The 18,005-nt window shown below is 40.7% G+C and overlaps 1 protein-coding gene across 1 annotated transcript; it reads right to left on the bottom strand.

Moving 5' to 3' along the window:
• Nucleotides 1-391: 391 nt before the first annotated feature.
• Nucleotides 392-11,804, bottom strand: LOC143846593 (uncharacterized). Its single transcript, XM_077355067.1, has 3 exons — nt 11,232-11,804; nt 5,065-5,480; nt 392-867 (listed from the first exon to the last, which is right to left on the bottom strand). The coding sequence occupies exons 1-3, from the start codon at nt 11,665-11,667 to the stop codon at nt 640-642; spliced, it is 1,080 nt and encodes a 359-aa protein (XP_077211182.1). The 5' UTR covers nt 11,668-11,804; the 3' UTR covers nt 392-639.
• Between the last annotated feature and the right edge of the window lie 6,201 nt (nt 11,805-18,005).

Below are 18,005 nucleotides of genomic sequence, written 5' to 3' on the forward strand. Positions count from 1 at the left end.
GCAATCGACTCCCAAAATCCATAACAAACAGGGCCTTTGGTTTTGAGAATCAATTGTGAGTCCAACACCGATTATTTAAGTTCAATTTTGAGTCGACCTCCTGGAATCCAAAACAAACATGGCCTAGAAAGTGGGTGGAAGTATACCTTCTTTTTTTTTGGAAATGGTGAGATTTTATTGGAAAAAGAACACAACCAAGGCAGAGAGATCTAAAACAAATATACAGTCCCAATGGGGGAGAAAGTCAAAGATCTCTAATACATATCTAGTCACACCCGACCTAGCTAGAAAGCGGATAGTAGAATACGGTTCATCCTATGGTGTGGGCCGTATGATACTTTTTGAAAAATACTGTACTATAAGGGCTTTGACATATAAAATCTCTAATATATGATAGCAGTAAATTAAATGAAAGTAATCATATTCCATTTATCCAATATAAAAGTACTTCTAAAATAAGCATATATGTAGCTACAAAGTTTTAACTGGAAATTGAAATATTCGATAAATGTCTTGAGACTTAGCACACAAATCTTCAAAGCTCCTATACCTTTCCATCTCCACTCCTGATTGTTATCTTCGCCTTTATTCTTCTTCTTCTTCTCAAATTCCACGTTATAAACAGTCTCCCACTTCATACTAATTGTCACAGTTACAAGGCTTGAAAGATGAGTTGTTTGAGTGTGACTCGTCGGATGCTGGGAGACTCACTGAGTTATTATCCAATTTAGCAGGCATCAGCATCTTGATGATCACTGTTAATTCTGCATCACTTTGCCCCTCGTTTAAGATATCCAAAGCCGTTAAACCATTTTTGTTGACAGCCTTCACATCTGCTCTATTTTTGCTGAGAAGAAGCTTCGTTATCTGAAATGTAATAAACCACCCATGAAGTTTACAATCTTTAAAAGGAACCCCTCTTGAAAAAAAAAAAAACTATCCTCGTTTTGCAAGAAACTAGCACCACTCCTATTTTAAGGCTAGAAAGACTGAAATGCTTCCTCTAAATTTTCTGACCAAAACGGCTTGAAAAATGTGAACTTGGTCTGGGAGAGATGACCTCATTTCTACAAGAAGTTGATGCTTGTGCTCGACTAGACCATTTTGTTCTGATGTGTGGGCATGTGTCAGATAATTCAAAACATGTCATGTGTAGTTTTCTCAATAAGTTTCATAAAAATGAAAAAGGGATCACATTATTTTTATTAAAAAGGAGAAATAAACTTGAGACTAATGCCCAAGATTACTTAAATAGGAGTGTGGCCCCATTAAGTCAGATGGGTTAAATTCATTAGTTCATAAGAAAGAACAAAAGCTAAAGTAAAGGGCAGCTTGCATTGTTTGCCTGCTAAACAAATGGAGCACATGTATTCTTTAGAGGGAAAGCAACTAACTGAAATTCTTTTATTTTTGGCTAACTAGCGAAGTATGGTATCAGCCTAATGTCCCAGTCGTTTATGCCAAATATCTATATTGGTGCACATCACATATAGTGCTATGGGAGTATCACTCGAATCCATCATGTCTATATAGAGGGGATATAAGCCTAATATTACTCAATCCGATGTGAAGAAGTTTTCCCATTATTTTTGTCATGTATCATAAAGCCCCAAACATCAAACACAAATACACATCCTAATCCTATGTAGCTTAAGCAACAAAGATATCTTTTCTAATTGCAAGAACACATTGTACATCCATTTCAAAAAAACAAAACAAAACAGAAAAGAACACATAGTACATGATGAAAAGGAATAGTATTATGTTGGATGTTGAGATCAATAGATCCAACATGGGAGTTAAGTACACGAGAGCCATTGTCAATGTAAATGGAGGAGTTACCAATATTCCGTGTGATTTTGAAGATTATAGGCAATCAGAGTCATATGATTTGTTAAGATACCATTAGTTACTTATGTTGCCAATGTTCTTTTTTTTTATCTGCGAAGAACTGAGAAGATCATCGTGTTGGACGGTTGGATCCTATCACTTGGACTCCGTTTCGATGTAGATAGTTACCTTGTAGATTAGTGGTATAAGTAGTCAATAGGGAGGCAAGGTTTTAAATTTAGGTTTCGGTGTCGGTTTCAGCCACCACCGAAACCGAAACGTTTCGGTTTCGGGCTGAAATTTCGGTTGAAATCATATAAAAATATGATTATGCTTTGGTTTATTTTTTTTAATTTCGACTGAAATGTCTAAAATTTCGGTGTCAATTTTGGCGATTTCGGTTGAAATTTCGGCTATTCTGGTGGAAATTTCATAAATTTTGGTGGAAATTATAACATTTCGGTGTACATTTTTAAAATTTCGGTGAAAATTTTGTAAACAAGTCCAAAAATGAAATTCCAACCAAAATTTAGGCGAAATTTCGGAATTTCGGTGAAATTTCGGTAAAATTTCGGCGAAATCATATAAATAAACGACTTCATGTGAATTTCGTTTCGGTTTGTGCCGAAACGGAAATATTTCGGCCGAAACGTTTCGGTTCGGCCGAAATTTAAAACCATGCAGGGAGGAGACAAACATTTATAATGTTTGATCTACCTAGAATTTACCTCGTAGAATAGTGATAAGTAGTGTTTGGTTGCCAATCTAGTAAAAGTAATGGGAGGAGGGGGTGTCATTACCAATATATAGCAAGAGAAGAGAGAGAGAGAGAGAGAGAGAGAGAGAGAGAGAGAGCAAATTCTACTTGAGGATTTTTTCTGCTTTTAAGGAGGATGGCATGGAAGGTATAAGTAGGGAACATGGGTGCCACATCACCAGACAAGCATTAATTAGCTTTGAATCTTGTCTAGGAATCTCTAGGGATTGTGTTGCTAAATTGGCTACCAAACACCATAAAAGTTACCAAAAAAGCATTTTTCTACTTGGGACATCCTCGAGGATGCCAAGCATGTGGCAACCAAACAGAGCCTAAATAGCATTGAAGGGCTATGTGACTACACTCTGAATAGATTTAACATTATTGAATCAATCCACCATTATTGTTGGGAGCATTACTAAGGATGCAAGGTTGGGATGATTCAGTAGAAGGATTTTTTTGAGGCAAGTTGGATCAACAAACAATTCCATAACTAGGCCGTCTGCAATTGGAGCCATTGGTATGGTTTTGTAGCGTAACAAAGGTTGTAGAGTGAAATTGTTCTTGGGAGAGTATTGTGGTGCGCTCAAGAAATAGTTCATGGTAAGGGAGAAGAGAGTATAGTTCATTAAAAAGGAAGGGTTGGGTGACGCACAAAGAGGGCTCTAGTGAGTCCACCATAATATAGGCCGACGCTAGTCAAGGAATACAGAATCAACCCCTACTCATGAGAAACTTTCAATTCGAAAGAACAGAGGAATCAGTTGTGGTACATGACGGTGTTGGGATTGATCTGTCAACCATTTTTAAGATGTAACGACTCAGAAAAATATGCAATTGTTGGCTTCCTTGAGGAGAAAATTGCTTCACCCAAGATGGACTGAAACTTTTCTTTTAAAGGTAATGTTTAATAAGAGGTAGAAACTGATTATAGCAGAAACAGAGGGGATGAGATGTCCTACTCAGTTAGTGACAGAAGTAGTCCCTCCCAAACTTACAGTGCAAAACCCCTCTCCCCTCAGCCCGAAAATGTAACCGTCTCCACTTCATCCTTATACACTCCTTCCTTCGCTAGGTTGTCTGTTTTATCATTGGCCGATCTAAGCGTATGCTGAAATTTTGGTTTGATTACCAGGGCCAAGTCTCTGATTTCATATATGATAACTGTTAGCTTCCAATGGTCATTTGTTTTATTTGTGGCAGATGCTAAAACGCTGGATGAATATCCCTCAATAATTAAGGGACCTTGCCTATCTTTCATGTGCCATCTGCACGAGATGGGCCAAAACTAGATGGGTGATATGCAAGAGGAAGGGACGAGGAAGGCTATGGTGGGTAGAGGGATCGAGAAAGAGAGGTTACCACTATTGGAGGAGAAAGAATGAGAGGTGGGTGATGAAATTTGAGAGAGTGAGGAAGTTCTGATGAGAAGCGGAGAGAAGACGAAGGGTGGGAAGAGGGATGGCTACAATCAAAGGAATTGATTGCCTCTGATGCCAGACAAGAAACCAAGCAAGCAATTTGCCTTTCATGGAATATGCCTTAACCCCTTGGGTTACAAGGTTTCTATTATATAGAAAAAATTAGAAGATGATGATTGGCAACTACCTAAAGATAGATACCAATCAAAAGATATATAAAAAGTTTGTTTCAATCCATACCCATGGGAATCTGATTCCGAAACCCTTTGTTGCTTGTGAATGGTCTACAATAACAAGGTCTAAAACCAACTCAAATAAAAAAATTCTAATGGAGCATAGATAAAACCCATAATGAGAAGCTATTAGACCAAGCAACTATAGTTCTCTAAGTTTGTAGAGCAATTCCTAGTAGGCCAACACCATTACCATAGCTCCCACCATCACCCATTAAATCCTCCATTGGTTTCTCTGTTCCTACACATGTAGAGAAAAACTCACTTCCCCCACCTACCCAAATTGCAAATCCACTTGCAGGGATGCAGAATCCTTCTCTTTTGCACTAGATGGGCCTCCGGTCACCATTCTAACAAACCCGATGGCTGTTTTTTGTGCTGCCACCTTGAGTTACGGCGCCGCCTACGCCAGAAACAGGGGATGAAATGGGGATGTAGTGTGTGGCTAAGCCTATATATATAAACTGGGGCTAAGCCTAAAGTTTATGTAGAGACATAATAGCTATTGGCAGAAGAACAAGAACAATGAGGAAGCTGCAGGTTTGTAGTAAAATCCAATGCTTGACAACCAAACACTAGTTATCACTATTCTATGAGGTAAGTTCCAGGTAAATCCAATGCTTGTCTCCTCTCTGTTGACTACTTACACCACCACTAATCTACGAAGTAAATACCTACAGCCAAGAGTGTGCTATACTCTTCCAATGAGCTAAACTGTATTGACTGTGCTTCTAGGTTTGTTTGGCTTGATGATTTTGCAGCTATCCCTGATCATTGAACTTTTTTAACTAACTTACCTTAGAAAATAAATTAAAATACTTACATCTGAGAGCTTTCCAATGGCTGCATAATGTAGCGCAGTGTTGCCATTATTATCAGGCAAATTCACGATGTTGATGATGCAGAGCTTCTTCACTAAGGACTTAACGGCCTTGTATTGATTGTGCATGACACTCAAATGTAGGACTGTTTCTCCTTGTTGGGTTTGCATTAAAGCGGATTCGGGGCTTTCCGAGATAATCTCATTGATAACATTAACATGACCCCTGATTGCCGCCAAATGGAGAGGTGTTCTTCCATTGTTGTCTCTTACGAAACAAAGGTCTGAGTTAGCCTTTAGGAACTCTCCTGTAGTCTCCAAATGCCCTTTTCTTGAAGCTAAGTGCAGTGGAGAAAATCCATTCTCGTCTCTTCTCAATGCCAACCTTGGTTGTTTTCTTAATATTTCTTGAACAATACCTGCAACCAAGATTGAATGTTAGAAATAATAACTGGAATTTAGACTCAAGAAACCAAGGCCTGTTTGGGTGATGTTCTGATTTATAGAAATGATAAAAATTGTTAACTTACCAACTTCTCCAAAAGCTTAAGCTGTCGGAGAGAGGCGTTATTTATCTTTTATACTTTAACACTCCCCCGCACGGCAGCACGTGTGGCCCACTTGGCAAACACGTGGCACATATGGTCCCACTATGAGCCGACCATCGCATGTGGATTTTTGCTATCCGGGAGGTTTGAACTCGAGACCTTTGGCTCTGATACCATGTTAGAAACTTACCGACTTCTCCAAAAACTTAAGCTGTCAGAGAGAGGCGTTATTTATCTTTTATACTTTAACAAAAACTTTTTTTTAATGATAATAAAATAAACTATTTTTTTATTGATAAAGAATATTGATAATAAGAAAAAGGAGGAGAATCCTGCGGCCGAGATGACCAATACAAGAGAATACAAATTTATGCAATATTAAATAGACAGAGCCCCTCAAAGGGGAAGAAAATAAAAAATCTCTAAACATTCCCTGTGTAACCCCTTCTGTAACGAGCCCATCTGTGTCTCTATTTGACGATCTTCTAACATGTTGAAAAGAAACAGACAATCCAGCTACCCCGTCCAAAATTTCTTCTATCTAGTGAGCGAATCTCCACAGATGAGGTAGACTTCCCTTCAGCCATCTAATAACGTTCGGGGAATCGCCTTCCACTACTACTCGATCCATGATGTTAGGATCCACAATCCTTGTACCTTGAAGAACCACTCTAACTTCTGCATTGTTAGAGTTCGTCACTCCAATAGGGCCCGAAAAGGACCATCTTGTCAATCCACTTTCGGCTCTTAGGACCTCCCAATTCCAAACGGTCCTGGATTCTCTAAGCTAGAGCCATCAAAATTGCAGATACGCCCACTGGATAAAAACCATTAATAGTGTGAACTTTATTTTTATCATTTGCTTGTAGTGTAGACCATAGTTACCTAAGCTTCCTAGTAGGGTGGGGAGCTCCTGCCGAAAACTAAATTCATCTTGCTTTCTAAATTTACGGGAAGTGCACTCCCTACATGCTTTGACGAGTGTATTTGAAAAGAGAGCGTATTTAAAACTTAAAAAACTCATCTTAAGTTTCAAATATAACGTATATGAAACTTCCAAAAACGTAATATTAAATCTAGAAGACATGAAAATTATAAATCACAATGTGTAATTTTAATATTAACCTATAGGGATTTGCTAGTGTCCATCGCAGAAGGCATTTCGTGGATGGTCTGTTGCATCTGACAGCAGCCACCTCGTGAATGAAGACAAAATCTGCTGAAAAGTGAGCCTCTGTGGCTACTGTCAGATGCATCAGACCATCCGCGAAATGCCTTCTGCGATGGATGCTAGCAAATCCCTAACCTATACTAGCACGCCATCCTTTTTTCTGTGGGTAAGCTGGGATATGAACACTTCATCCTTAAAATACTACAACTCTATTTCTATGTTCGCTTCCAATTAAGCTTATTAAATGCTTCATGTTTTTCATCATTTTCCACATTTTCTCTTTTTTAAACCCCTAGCTTCTCACTTCCGCCTAGTCATTGATTGGTTCTGATGGCTAGGAGTGAAAGTTTATCTTTTTTGGATTCATCAGCTTAAGGTGTTGCATTTTGAGAATTGATCTTGAGTCCAAAATTGATTTTTAGACTAAAAAATAAACACAAATTTGAACCCATTAATCACTTTTGGACTTAAAATCAATCCCCATCTTAAATAGAGCAAAAACTTTTTTTAATGAATGGAATACAACGGTCATTGAAATGGCCAAAATACCCCTAGCCTATGAATAAATTTTCAAAAAATTGCTGTTATTCTCGGCGACCAGATGAGACAGGCGCGAAAAACGGATCCAAAACACATATTAACAAGGCGGAGAGAATCTGATCGGCATCCAGTGAGAAGAAGTGACTCGCGCCAAGTTGATGGAGTAAAAAGAGGAGGGGGCAAACCGAAAACAACTTGGGTAGAAACAGTGAGGAAAGACTTGATGGCTAGGAACATAACAGAGAACATGACCTTGGAATGGAGAGAATAGAAGAAACCCGGCAGATCACCTTTCGCCGCCGGACACTTCCAACACATATTAACAAGGCGGAGAGAATCTGATTGGCATCCAGTGACAAGAAGTGACTCGCGCCAAGTTGATGGAGTAAAAAGAGGAAGGGGCAAACCGAAAACAACTTGGGTAGAAACAGTGAGGAAAGACTTGATGGCTAGGAACATAACAGAGAACATGACCTTGGATAGGAGAGAATGGAAGAAAATGATCCATGTAGATAAACCCAACTAGTGTCAGGATTAGACTTAATCAATTTGAGACGAGTAGACTCTTTCACCTTCGTCATGAAAATTTTCTAAAGGATTCATTAGCCGGCCCCAACTAGTTTGGGACAAAGGCTTAGTTGAGTTGAGTTGAGATAATCTAATCGGCCAGTTGCTGATGAATGTTTTAGTGGAGATGGCATTTCTTTGAAAATTTTGTTGGGAAAGCTGCCTTGTTTCCCAAGTTTCCTCTTTTGTGCAGGAAGCAAAAGAGGAATGTCTTTGTTTTTTGAGTTTTTGGAAAGTATAAAATACCATCTTTATTCAATGACTTGTGTGGGAGGCAAGAGTGTGAGAACGTGAGTGAGAAGAATTGAGGGAAAAGAAGAAAGAAGGAAAGAAAAAGCGAGAAAGAAAGAGTTTCTTCTTGGGTTCTTCTCATAGGTTTTCTTCTCAGGGTTTTCTCTCGGATTACTCTCGATTTACAGTCTTGGGTGAGAGAAGCAAGGAAAGGGTTGCGAGCTTGAGGGTTTTGGGTTAATCCGTTGTAATCCTTGTATACTGTTTTTCATGGTGGAAGATCGTGTGTTCTCACCCGTGGATCTAGGCATCTTGGCCGAACCACGTAAAATCTCGGTGTTCATCTTGTGGTTTGCTTCTTGTTTTTACTTTTCCATTAATTTATGCATGATCAGATCGGATTTGCCCAGCAGATTTTCTCAACAAGTGCTATCACAGCTCAGGACGGAGCGATGTTACAGTCGGGTGGAGTGATAGTGGGTGCTGGGATTGGATCGCAGTGACAACGATCGTCGGAGGGTAGAAAGATTTTCCAAGACATTCTCGTTCGATGTGGAGCCCTACAACGAGAAGTGCAATGTCTGAAATAGCGGTAAAATCAAGTTTTACCCAGTTCAACATCGGCAAATTTGATGGAAAGGGCAATTTTACCCTATGACATATGAGGGTGAAGGGCATCCTTGTTCAACAGGGCCTATCTAAGGCGATGAAAGTAAAGGATGGGAAGCCAGAGAAGATGATGAATGTCGAGTGGGAAGACACTGAGTCAAAGGCGGTAACATTATGGAATAAGAAGAAGCAGCTAAATTATAGGAGAAGTTGGAAAAGCTTTACATGTCAAAAAGCTTGGCCAATAGCTTGTATCTGAAGCGATAGTTGTATAGGCTAAAGATTCAGGAAGACGGGAATCTTCTAGAACACATTACGGTGTTCAACGGACTTGTGGATCACATACGGTAAGGATACGTTGAAGTTAGAGGAAGTCACAACGTCGTTGTTATCGAATGAGATGCTAAAGAAACCTGTTCTTGATGGGAGTCATGAGCATATGTTGGTTTTCCATGGTAGGAATCAGAAAGGAAGGTCGTCTGACAAGGGATTAGGAAAAGGCTAGTCAAGATCCAGGATTAGGGGAAAAGGCATGCAATGTTACCTTTGCAACAAATACTGTCACATTAAGTAGTATTGTTGAGGCAAGCTGACCAGTCGAACAATGATGCTACAAATATGGTAGTGGTCGTAACAGATGAGCATAACTATCAGTTAAGTGTTTGGAGACGTTCTCACAGTCTTCACAGTTAATCACACTTCTCATGATGAATAGATTCTAGATTCAGGGTGCTCTGTTAATGTATGCTTCAAGAGATAATTGCGGGTGTTGTATCCTTGGGTGACGGGGCTACTTGTGATTGTCACGGGAGTTGGAACAGTGAAGATCAAGATGTTCAATACAATGGCTCGTAGTTTCGGTAGTGTGGCGTATGTCCCAAAGATGCGAAAGAATCTAGTATCACTTTGCCAGTTGGACTCCAAGGGTTGTAGGTATTTATCTGCAGGTGGAGCCATGAAAATCAATTGCGGCTATATGGTTTTGATGAAATGGGAGAAGTGTGGTGGATTATATCGTCTGGTCGGGGACACGGTGACTAGTATTCCCAACATTTCAATGGCTAGTTGGAAATGTGTGATAGTAGGGGCGCAACTCGGGTCGGGTTGAGTCGGGTTGAGGCCAACCCTAACCCAACCTGAGATAGCATTCTCTCAACCCTAATCCAAACCAACCCAAGCCTCGGGTTGAGGATGGTCAACCCTAACCCAACCCGCCTCCAAATTGGGTCGGGTTGAGTCGGGTTGGGTTGGGGTTGGGTTGGGGTTGAGTCGGGTTGGGTTCGGGTTCATCTAGGGCCAAATCGAAAAATACAAGAAAAAATAGCATAATCATAGAAAATCATGAGAAAATTAGAGGACGAAGGTCGGGTTGCCAAGGCCTCAACCCTAACCCAACTCGAAATTAAATCGGGTTGGCTTTTCCCAACCCAACCTGAGAAAATGCCAACCCAACCCGAGCCAGAATCGGGTTGAACCCGTCGGGTTCGGGTTGAGCCCGACCGAAGTTGCACCCCTATGTGATAGTGCGTGTACGCACAGGATCTCTTTCGCAGTTGGTGCAGAGACAAATTTTCAGGTTGCGAACGATGATGAGAAGGTGACAATAACCGCGTTGGGGAGGATGGATCGAGATCCCTCTCTAGGGTTGACTCGATGAGTCAATAGGTTGGTAGCTACACATGTTCATTGGCCGTATTAATTGAGTCAAGATGAGCTACAACCAGTATGATTCGATGATGTGTGTATCTGGTACTTTGGAAGGCCAATGATGGTTTGCAGCGACAGCGGACCGGTGGTGACATCAAAGGAAAATCTTAAAGTGGCTCGGAAACAAGCCAAGGTGAAGATTGTTGGGAAAGTTGCATTGTGTGCCAAGTTTTCTGTTGTGGGGGAAGCAAAAGAGGAATGTCTTTGTTTTTTAGGTTTTTGGAAACCTAAGCATAAAATACCTTCTTTATTCAAGAGTCTTGTGTGGGAGGCAAGAATGTGCGAAGGTGAGAGAGAAGAAAAGAGAGAAAATGAGAGAGGGAAAAAGAGAAAGAACGAGTTTCTTATTGGGTTCCTCTCATAGGTTTTCTTCTCGGAGTTTTCTCTCTGGTTACTCTCGATGTACAGTCTTGGGTGAGAGAAGCAATGAAAGAGTTGAGAGCTTGTGGGTTTAGGGTTAATTCATTGTAATCTTTGTACATTGTTTTCTTGTAGTGGAAGATTGTGTTCTCTGAATCTACCCATCTTGGCCGAATCACCTAACATCTCGGTGTTCATCTTGCGGTTGCCTCTTGTTTTTACTTTTCCATTAATTTGTGCACGATTGGATCAGATTTGCCCGGTGGATTTTCTCAACAAATTAACCCTTGATAATTAGAAATTTCCACTAAAGTTGCTTTATTAGAAAAAGCCTAATGAGTGTTTATATACAACACTCAAAGGATAAACATAGAAAGATTAGCATCGATTGTGGAATAAGATAAGGATAGAAACATTCTAATTTAAACTTCCCGTACCTGTATATCCGTTTGAGGCAGCGACGTGAAAGTAATTTGTGCTTTCCCTGTGAACATCTGTCATGTTTACGAGAACCCTCACCACGTCCAAGTGGCCAAGACTACAAGCCACCAAGAGGACGCTCTCCTTGTCACGATTTCTCCGATAAGAAACAGTATAATCGGCCTGCAACAATAGCATTACAATTTTCTCACGCCCCTCTCGACATGCTTCGTACAAGGGAGTCTCCATGTATATGTTCTCAGCCAAAACCAACTCGGGTTTTAACTCAATAATCTTCTTCACTAAATCAAAATGCCCCAGTCGCGAAGCCAAGTGTAATGCCGTGTTTGATAGAACGGTGGTCTGTGAAAGAATGCTATTGTTTTCTTGAAAGAGGTTGAAAATAGTTGTTACATCGCCTGTCACACATGCTTTGTTGAGCCTTGGGTCCATTTCTGGGCTGTAAACTATGTGGACGGAACGATGAAATTAAGATGGGAGGAAAGAAAGAAAGTGAAGTTTGAAGAAGAAAAGAAAAAGCAGTAAAACATGATCGAGATAGGAGGAGATGAGAGGCCCATCACTCTTTCGCCCAAAAGAGAAAAGTACGGAATGTGGGTTCAGGTTTGAGAAATTACGGATTTACAAGTTGTGAGAAATTACGGATTTAGGGTACTTTTCTAAACAAGAATGAAATCTTCAAAATCGGGTGGGAAAAAGACTCCAATACCCTTGTGACACCATCGGACGAAGATGGAGTCCTCGGATGTTGGTCCTTATCATTAGACCTAGCAAAAGAGACCCGTGCCCGCGGGTCGACCCAACCCACCCGCAAATTTGCAGGCACGGGTCTGAGTTTTAGTGACCCGTTAAAACTAACCCGCGGGTGACCCAACCCGCAAAAACACGGGTCGGGTCGGGTCAACCCGCGGGCACCCGCGTCTCTTTCTATTCTCTCGTTTACCAAGAATAACTCTAAAATATTCGAAAAATTGAGCTGTTATACAGGTAGTGTCTGTGTATTTCCTACATAGAGGTCCCCCTATGGATGAATCATGACAAAAAAAGATTTTCAGAACATGGCCCAGCAGATAAATGGTTTAGATCATTTTAAGCCCCACCTATAATTTTAGGTGAAGTAATTTAGGATTTCATGTAAATTACCAAAATACCCTTTCTTTCCTTCTGTTCATCAATGAGAGGGTAGACGTGAAATTGATGAGGGATTGAAATCCCTGCAAAAAAAATCATGAGTACTCATGACCATTGACCAAGGAGACCAGAATAGAAAAGGATAATTCATAAATAGACTCGAGGGGGCTGTCCCAGGTAAGAAAAGGGGGTGAATATATAACTTTCCAAAAGGGTAAAAACCCAGTTGGCAAACAGATTGAAGACCACGAAAGGAATTAAAAAGAGAAAAAAAGGACGTTGCAAGAGTGAGATTCTCAACAGATGAAATAAAAAAACAAATGCTGAAACCATAAAAAAAAAAATAGAAAACTCATCTGCTTTTGCCTATTGGTTTGTTCAAATGCTGTTTCTCTGAGCTGCCTTTAGAATCCAAATTTCATCTTCTGCCCCTCTTTCTCTCTGCGTTTTCCACCCATTTTCGTCTCCTACTTCAGACCAGATACCAATAGAAGATTTCTAGATTCATCAGATCTGAACAAATGAGCAGAATTTGTGAAGAACTCAAGTTGGAAAACTAAGGAGATTGTTTTTTTGTTGATATTTATGAGAAGAAAAGTCGTTTACCTCAAAAGAAAGTTGCTTTTTTGGATTTCTTGAAGCGATTATAGTGAAATTGGATTTCTTACGATTTTTTTTGAAGCAAATGGCTAAAGAGAAGCTCAGTTCAAAAGGTCAAGCATGGTAAATTTTTCCCTATTTTTTTTCTTCCTCTTCTTCTTATTCTTCTCTTTGAAATCTATTGATTTGGGGCACGACCTATTTAGGCTGTGGGCCATCTAATGGACGGTTTGGATCATCCCACGGTGCCGGCCATACCCCCCATCAAAATCCAGTGTCCAGTGATTAGACCTGGCAAAAAGTGACCCGGACCCGCGGGTCCACCCGGCCCGCACGTAAATTTACGGGTCCGGGTCACCAACAGGTCCGGGTCACCTGTTGGTGACCCGTTAGAAATTGACCCGCGGGTCCACCCGGCCCGTCAAAAGTGGGCCGGGTCGGGTGGGCCCGCGGGCACCCGCGGGTGCCCGTAAAAAAGTGCAAAAGACGGTTTTTTTACTTTTTTCCGTAGTTTTCTCGGTAATTGTCATATTTTATATGTAATTTTTTTACTTTTGACCTTTTTACGGTAATTTTTCATTTCAAACTTAGAAATTCAGAGAATATTTCAAAAATCCTTAATGATTACTTCTCTTTATTCTTTTGTTGCTAGCAACCTTTGCCCCAGACCGTACTTCACCCAATCTTTGCAGCAAAGGAGGGGCTACAAGCCGAAAAATAGCCCAGGAGAAGGTGGCTAGCAAATCCCTAAATAAAAAAAACTCTTAAAAAATACGTCAAAAATCCGGGTCAACCCGCGGGTCGACCCGGCCCGTACGGGCCGGGTGCGGGTCCAATGTCAATGACCCGTAGAATTTTCCGGGTCACTTTGACCCGGCCCGTTTGACCCGGACCCGTACGGGCCAGGTCAAATCCGGCCCGGCCCGCCCGTTTGCCAGGTCTACCAGTGATAATATTTTCCAAAATAGACTACTGTTTGAATTTGCGGGTGACCCGCGGGTTGACCCGGCCCACCGGCGGGCCGCGCAGGTCACCAAAATTCTGACCCGCAAAAATGCGGGTCATCTCCTGACCCGACCCGTGTGACCCGCACCCGCATCACCCGCGGGTTGACCCGGCCCGACCCACCCGTTTGCCAGGTCTACTTATCATTCACCTTTTCATTATTTTACTATTTTTTTTGGAGAGAAAATCCCCTGTATTTAATGCATCTCATCCCCATTTATGTTTGGCGCACTGCATGAGGCTTCTTTTGGTTCGTTTGAATGTGTATTTGAACTGACAGAAGCTTGGGTTCGTTTGGATTCTGGCCGTCGGAAATAACTGCAGACAGAAGGATGCTTGACACGCCGTAAATTTTTTTTTCGAACGGTGGCGCCTTTATTGACAGCTGGTTTGGTTTGGATTTGAAATTTCCCTTTGAACCTAGAGTCCCTTGGGTTCGTTTAAATCTTGGTCGTCGCCAATATGCATAGACGGTCGGATCCACGACACGTGGACATCTACATGGAACTGTGGAGTCCTTTATTAATACCGCCGGCGTTAATGAAAATTTAAACCAATATCGTCCCACCATTTGCGCTCCCCTATCATTTCAACCGTTTCCATCTCTTTGTATTCACCATCTTCTTCAATCTAACTCTTGCCTTTCTACAGTTGGTTCAACCCACTCTCCCATTTGTTCATCAAACTCCCTTTGTTCATCAAATCCTCCCCCCCCCCCCCACACACACACACAATCTAAAGGCAAAATGGCCCCGAAGAAATCCAAGAAGGCCGCACCAACTCCGTAGGTTCCTCCTATGGAATCACCAGTGAAGCAGGGAGGGCTGAAGAGAGAGGTATGACTTTTTTGCATGTTTCATGTTAAACTGTAAAGTAACGTGATATCTGAAAGAAACGGAGACCCCACTGAAGTAACTTCCTTTTCTAGGTTAAAATGGTCATGTGGAATAGTCATGTGAAAAAAATCATTTAAAATACCGGTGGCGCTATCACCTCTTCATTGGCATTTTCGAATCACCTTTCATGTCTTAACTTGGTGAATATAATTCTGGTGACGTTAACGACTCACCATTGGTATCAATAACTGGGTAAATTAAATACCAGTGGCGTTATCGTCGTTCCGGTGGCACTAACGATTCACCTTTGCTACAATTATCTGGGTAAATTACATGCCGGTGGCGTTATCGATTCGACTTTGTCTCATTAACTGCGTAAATGAGATACCGATGGCGTTTCGGTGGTGTTTCCACTAGCGTTATCATATGACGCTGGCGTTATGTAAATCTCCTGTGGCGTTATCATATGACGTTGGCGTTATATTAATTTCTGATGGCGTTTTCGGTGGTGTAATAACGGAGGTAAATCGCAGTGGAACAGTACCGGTGGCGTACCCCTGTAAAAGATGGATTGTACGCCACCGAATAGGTAAAGAACGCCACCGGTATTGCAATTGAATTATTTCATTCCCAGATAAATTTTAACTCTTCCTCACGGCCCCGCCAGTGAGGAAGAGTAAAACTACCATTCGTTGAGATGGGTTGGGTAGTTATGTTAGGTGTGATTTTGATTTCAGTTGAAGAACTTAATTACGTCGTCTTGTTTGCAGGTTCCGTATGATTCGAGGTGCAGTGCCACCAAATTTAAAAACTACTACAAACAACTATCCTAAAGGAAGGAGCATCTGGCAGTGTTGGAGAGGACTCCGTTCTCCACGTTAGTGCGGAGAATAGATGACATGCCTATAAACAGTGTCCTGCTGGAAGAGTTGATTCCTCTTGGGAGACAAGGGCCAAGCCCTTTAAACTTGGTGGGCAGTCGGTACCATTTACTGCCCTTGATGTGGGTGCCATATTTGGATTGCCGATAGAGGGGGAGGCAATTAAATCGGGTAAGTCTGAAACTACCTCATTCAGGCAGTCATTTGCCGTATATAGTTCCATTGATTCCGATGTAATTTCTGAAAAGCTGAAAGAATCTGTAGCCAATCCTCTCAAAGTGGAGGAGAGTGTACGGCTACTTATTATTCGTTACATAGAAGCACAGAGTCGAGTCTGTGTTTTGTGATTATCTGGATAATGTTGGTGAAATCTGTAAATATTCCTGGGGAAATAAGGTGTATGATATTTTAGTAGAAAATAATGCAAAGATGGATGCGGGACACAAGGCTACATATTTTCACGGTGCGGTAGTTGCGTACCAGGTTAGGATCGCATACTTATTCCACTGTAAAGTATTTAATTCGATTATTCAATGAGCAATTTTTAGATTTGAAATCCCAATAGGCAAACCAAGAGGGGGGTGAATTGGGTCTAATTCAAAATTTTGAATTTGCAATGTGAGTTAAACCCTAGAAATTGAAAGTGCAACTAACCCTTGTTAATTTATAAGAGAATAAGGAAAGATATTACCAACAATATTTCACAAAGGAGAGAAGAGTGAAAGAGACAATGAACACAAGAATTTACGTGGTTTGGAGCAAGTCCTAGGTCCACACTCCACGTCCGTGCGCAGGTTCCACTATCTCGATCCGCCTTCAAATGGCCTGATCAATGAGCCAATTACAATCAACAAACTTCTCCTTTCTTGAGCCGAAGCGTAAGACCCTCTTACAAGCAAGCTTCTCCTTTCTCAAGGGCCGAAGCGTAAAACCCTCTTACAAGTGTCTTCTCCTTTCTTAAGGGCCGAAGAGTAAAACCCTCTCTACAAACATGTTCTCCTTTCTCAAGGCCGAAGAGTAAAACCCTCTCTACAAGCAAGCTTCTTCTTCTTTAGAGTTGAAGCGTAAAACTCTCTTTACAATGAATGATGAAGAACAAAGAACAACACTTAGCCTCTTGAATAGGCTTGATTACAGCAATGAAAAGATCACAATAACTCCAATAAGAAAGACAATAAAGCCTAAGGAGATCTTCTTCAAGTGTAGTAATAAATGCACAAGTTTAAAGAGCTTTTAAAGAAGTAAAAGAGATTTTGAGAATTTGAAAGTTCTAGCTCAAGAATGAAAGATTTGATCTTGAAATCCTTGTTTTTGAAGCTCTAAAATGACATATTATATATATATATATATATATATATATATATATATATATATATATATATATACAGCCACAAACAAGATATGACCGTTAGGGGCAAACTGTAAATATTTGGGCAAGAAACACAACTAGCCGTTACACACAACGGCTATATTTTTTCCAGACCAGACGTCTGGTTGCATCCAGGGAGCAACCAGATGATAGACCAAAAGTCTGGTCTACGATCTGGTTTGGCCTTTTCTTATGCTATTGAATGAGTTTTCTTCTCAAAATTTGTGTGTATAATGGTTGATTATAGAGAAGTTTGCATACCAAATTTGAGCTCATTTGGAAATCATTTGACCACTCTTCGAAGGGATATACTAGTCTTAGAAGGTAGGCCAGAAGTCTGGTCCAAGGTCTGGTTGGCTAAAACACCAACCTCCCGGATGAATTTTCTTCCCAATTTTTGTATGAATATCATTTGATATTAGGGGAAGGTTCATACAAAATTTCAGCTCATTTGGAGTTCATTTGGGTATTCAACTGATAGGCAGACATTCGAAACACATTAGGAAAAAGACTTTGAAATTTGGCTTTGAAATTTGATATAACTTTTTGTCTTCACAAAAAATGTTTGTACTATCATTTAAAACTTGTTTGTGCTGAGAAATTCAAGGTTTAAGTTCGTTTTAAAAATCACTTTGAAAAACCCCTTTAAAATACATTGAAAATGTGCAAAACTAACTTGAGATGATCTCCAATACAATCTAAGCATAATACTCATCATCTTGGGATTGTAATGGCTTCAACATCTTCAAAGACTTGTTTTGGCTTGGCTTTGGAAGGTCCATGTGGCACCTTCACTTGAATTGGCTACTTTGCATATCCTTTGAAGGGATCACCATAATTGGTTCTTCTCTAAGCTTGTGGCCAATCCGTATGTCAAGTGAAGTCTTAGGTTTGCTTTAGTACATGTGTCTTGTATCAATCTTGATCAACCAAAAATTTCAGTCCATG

The sequence above is a fragment of the Tasmannia lanceolata genome, unplaced genomic scaffold, assembly GCF_043159265.1.
Source record: "Tasmannia lanceolata isolate RefF3 unplaced genomic scaffold, GAP_Taslan_0.1 ptg000015l, whole genome shotgun sequence".
In the NCBI taxonomy this organism is placed as follows: Eukaryota; Viridiplantae; Streptophyta; class Magnoliopsida; order Canellales; family Winteraceae; genus Tasmannia; species Tasmannia lanceolata.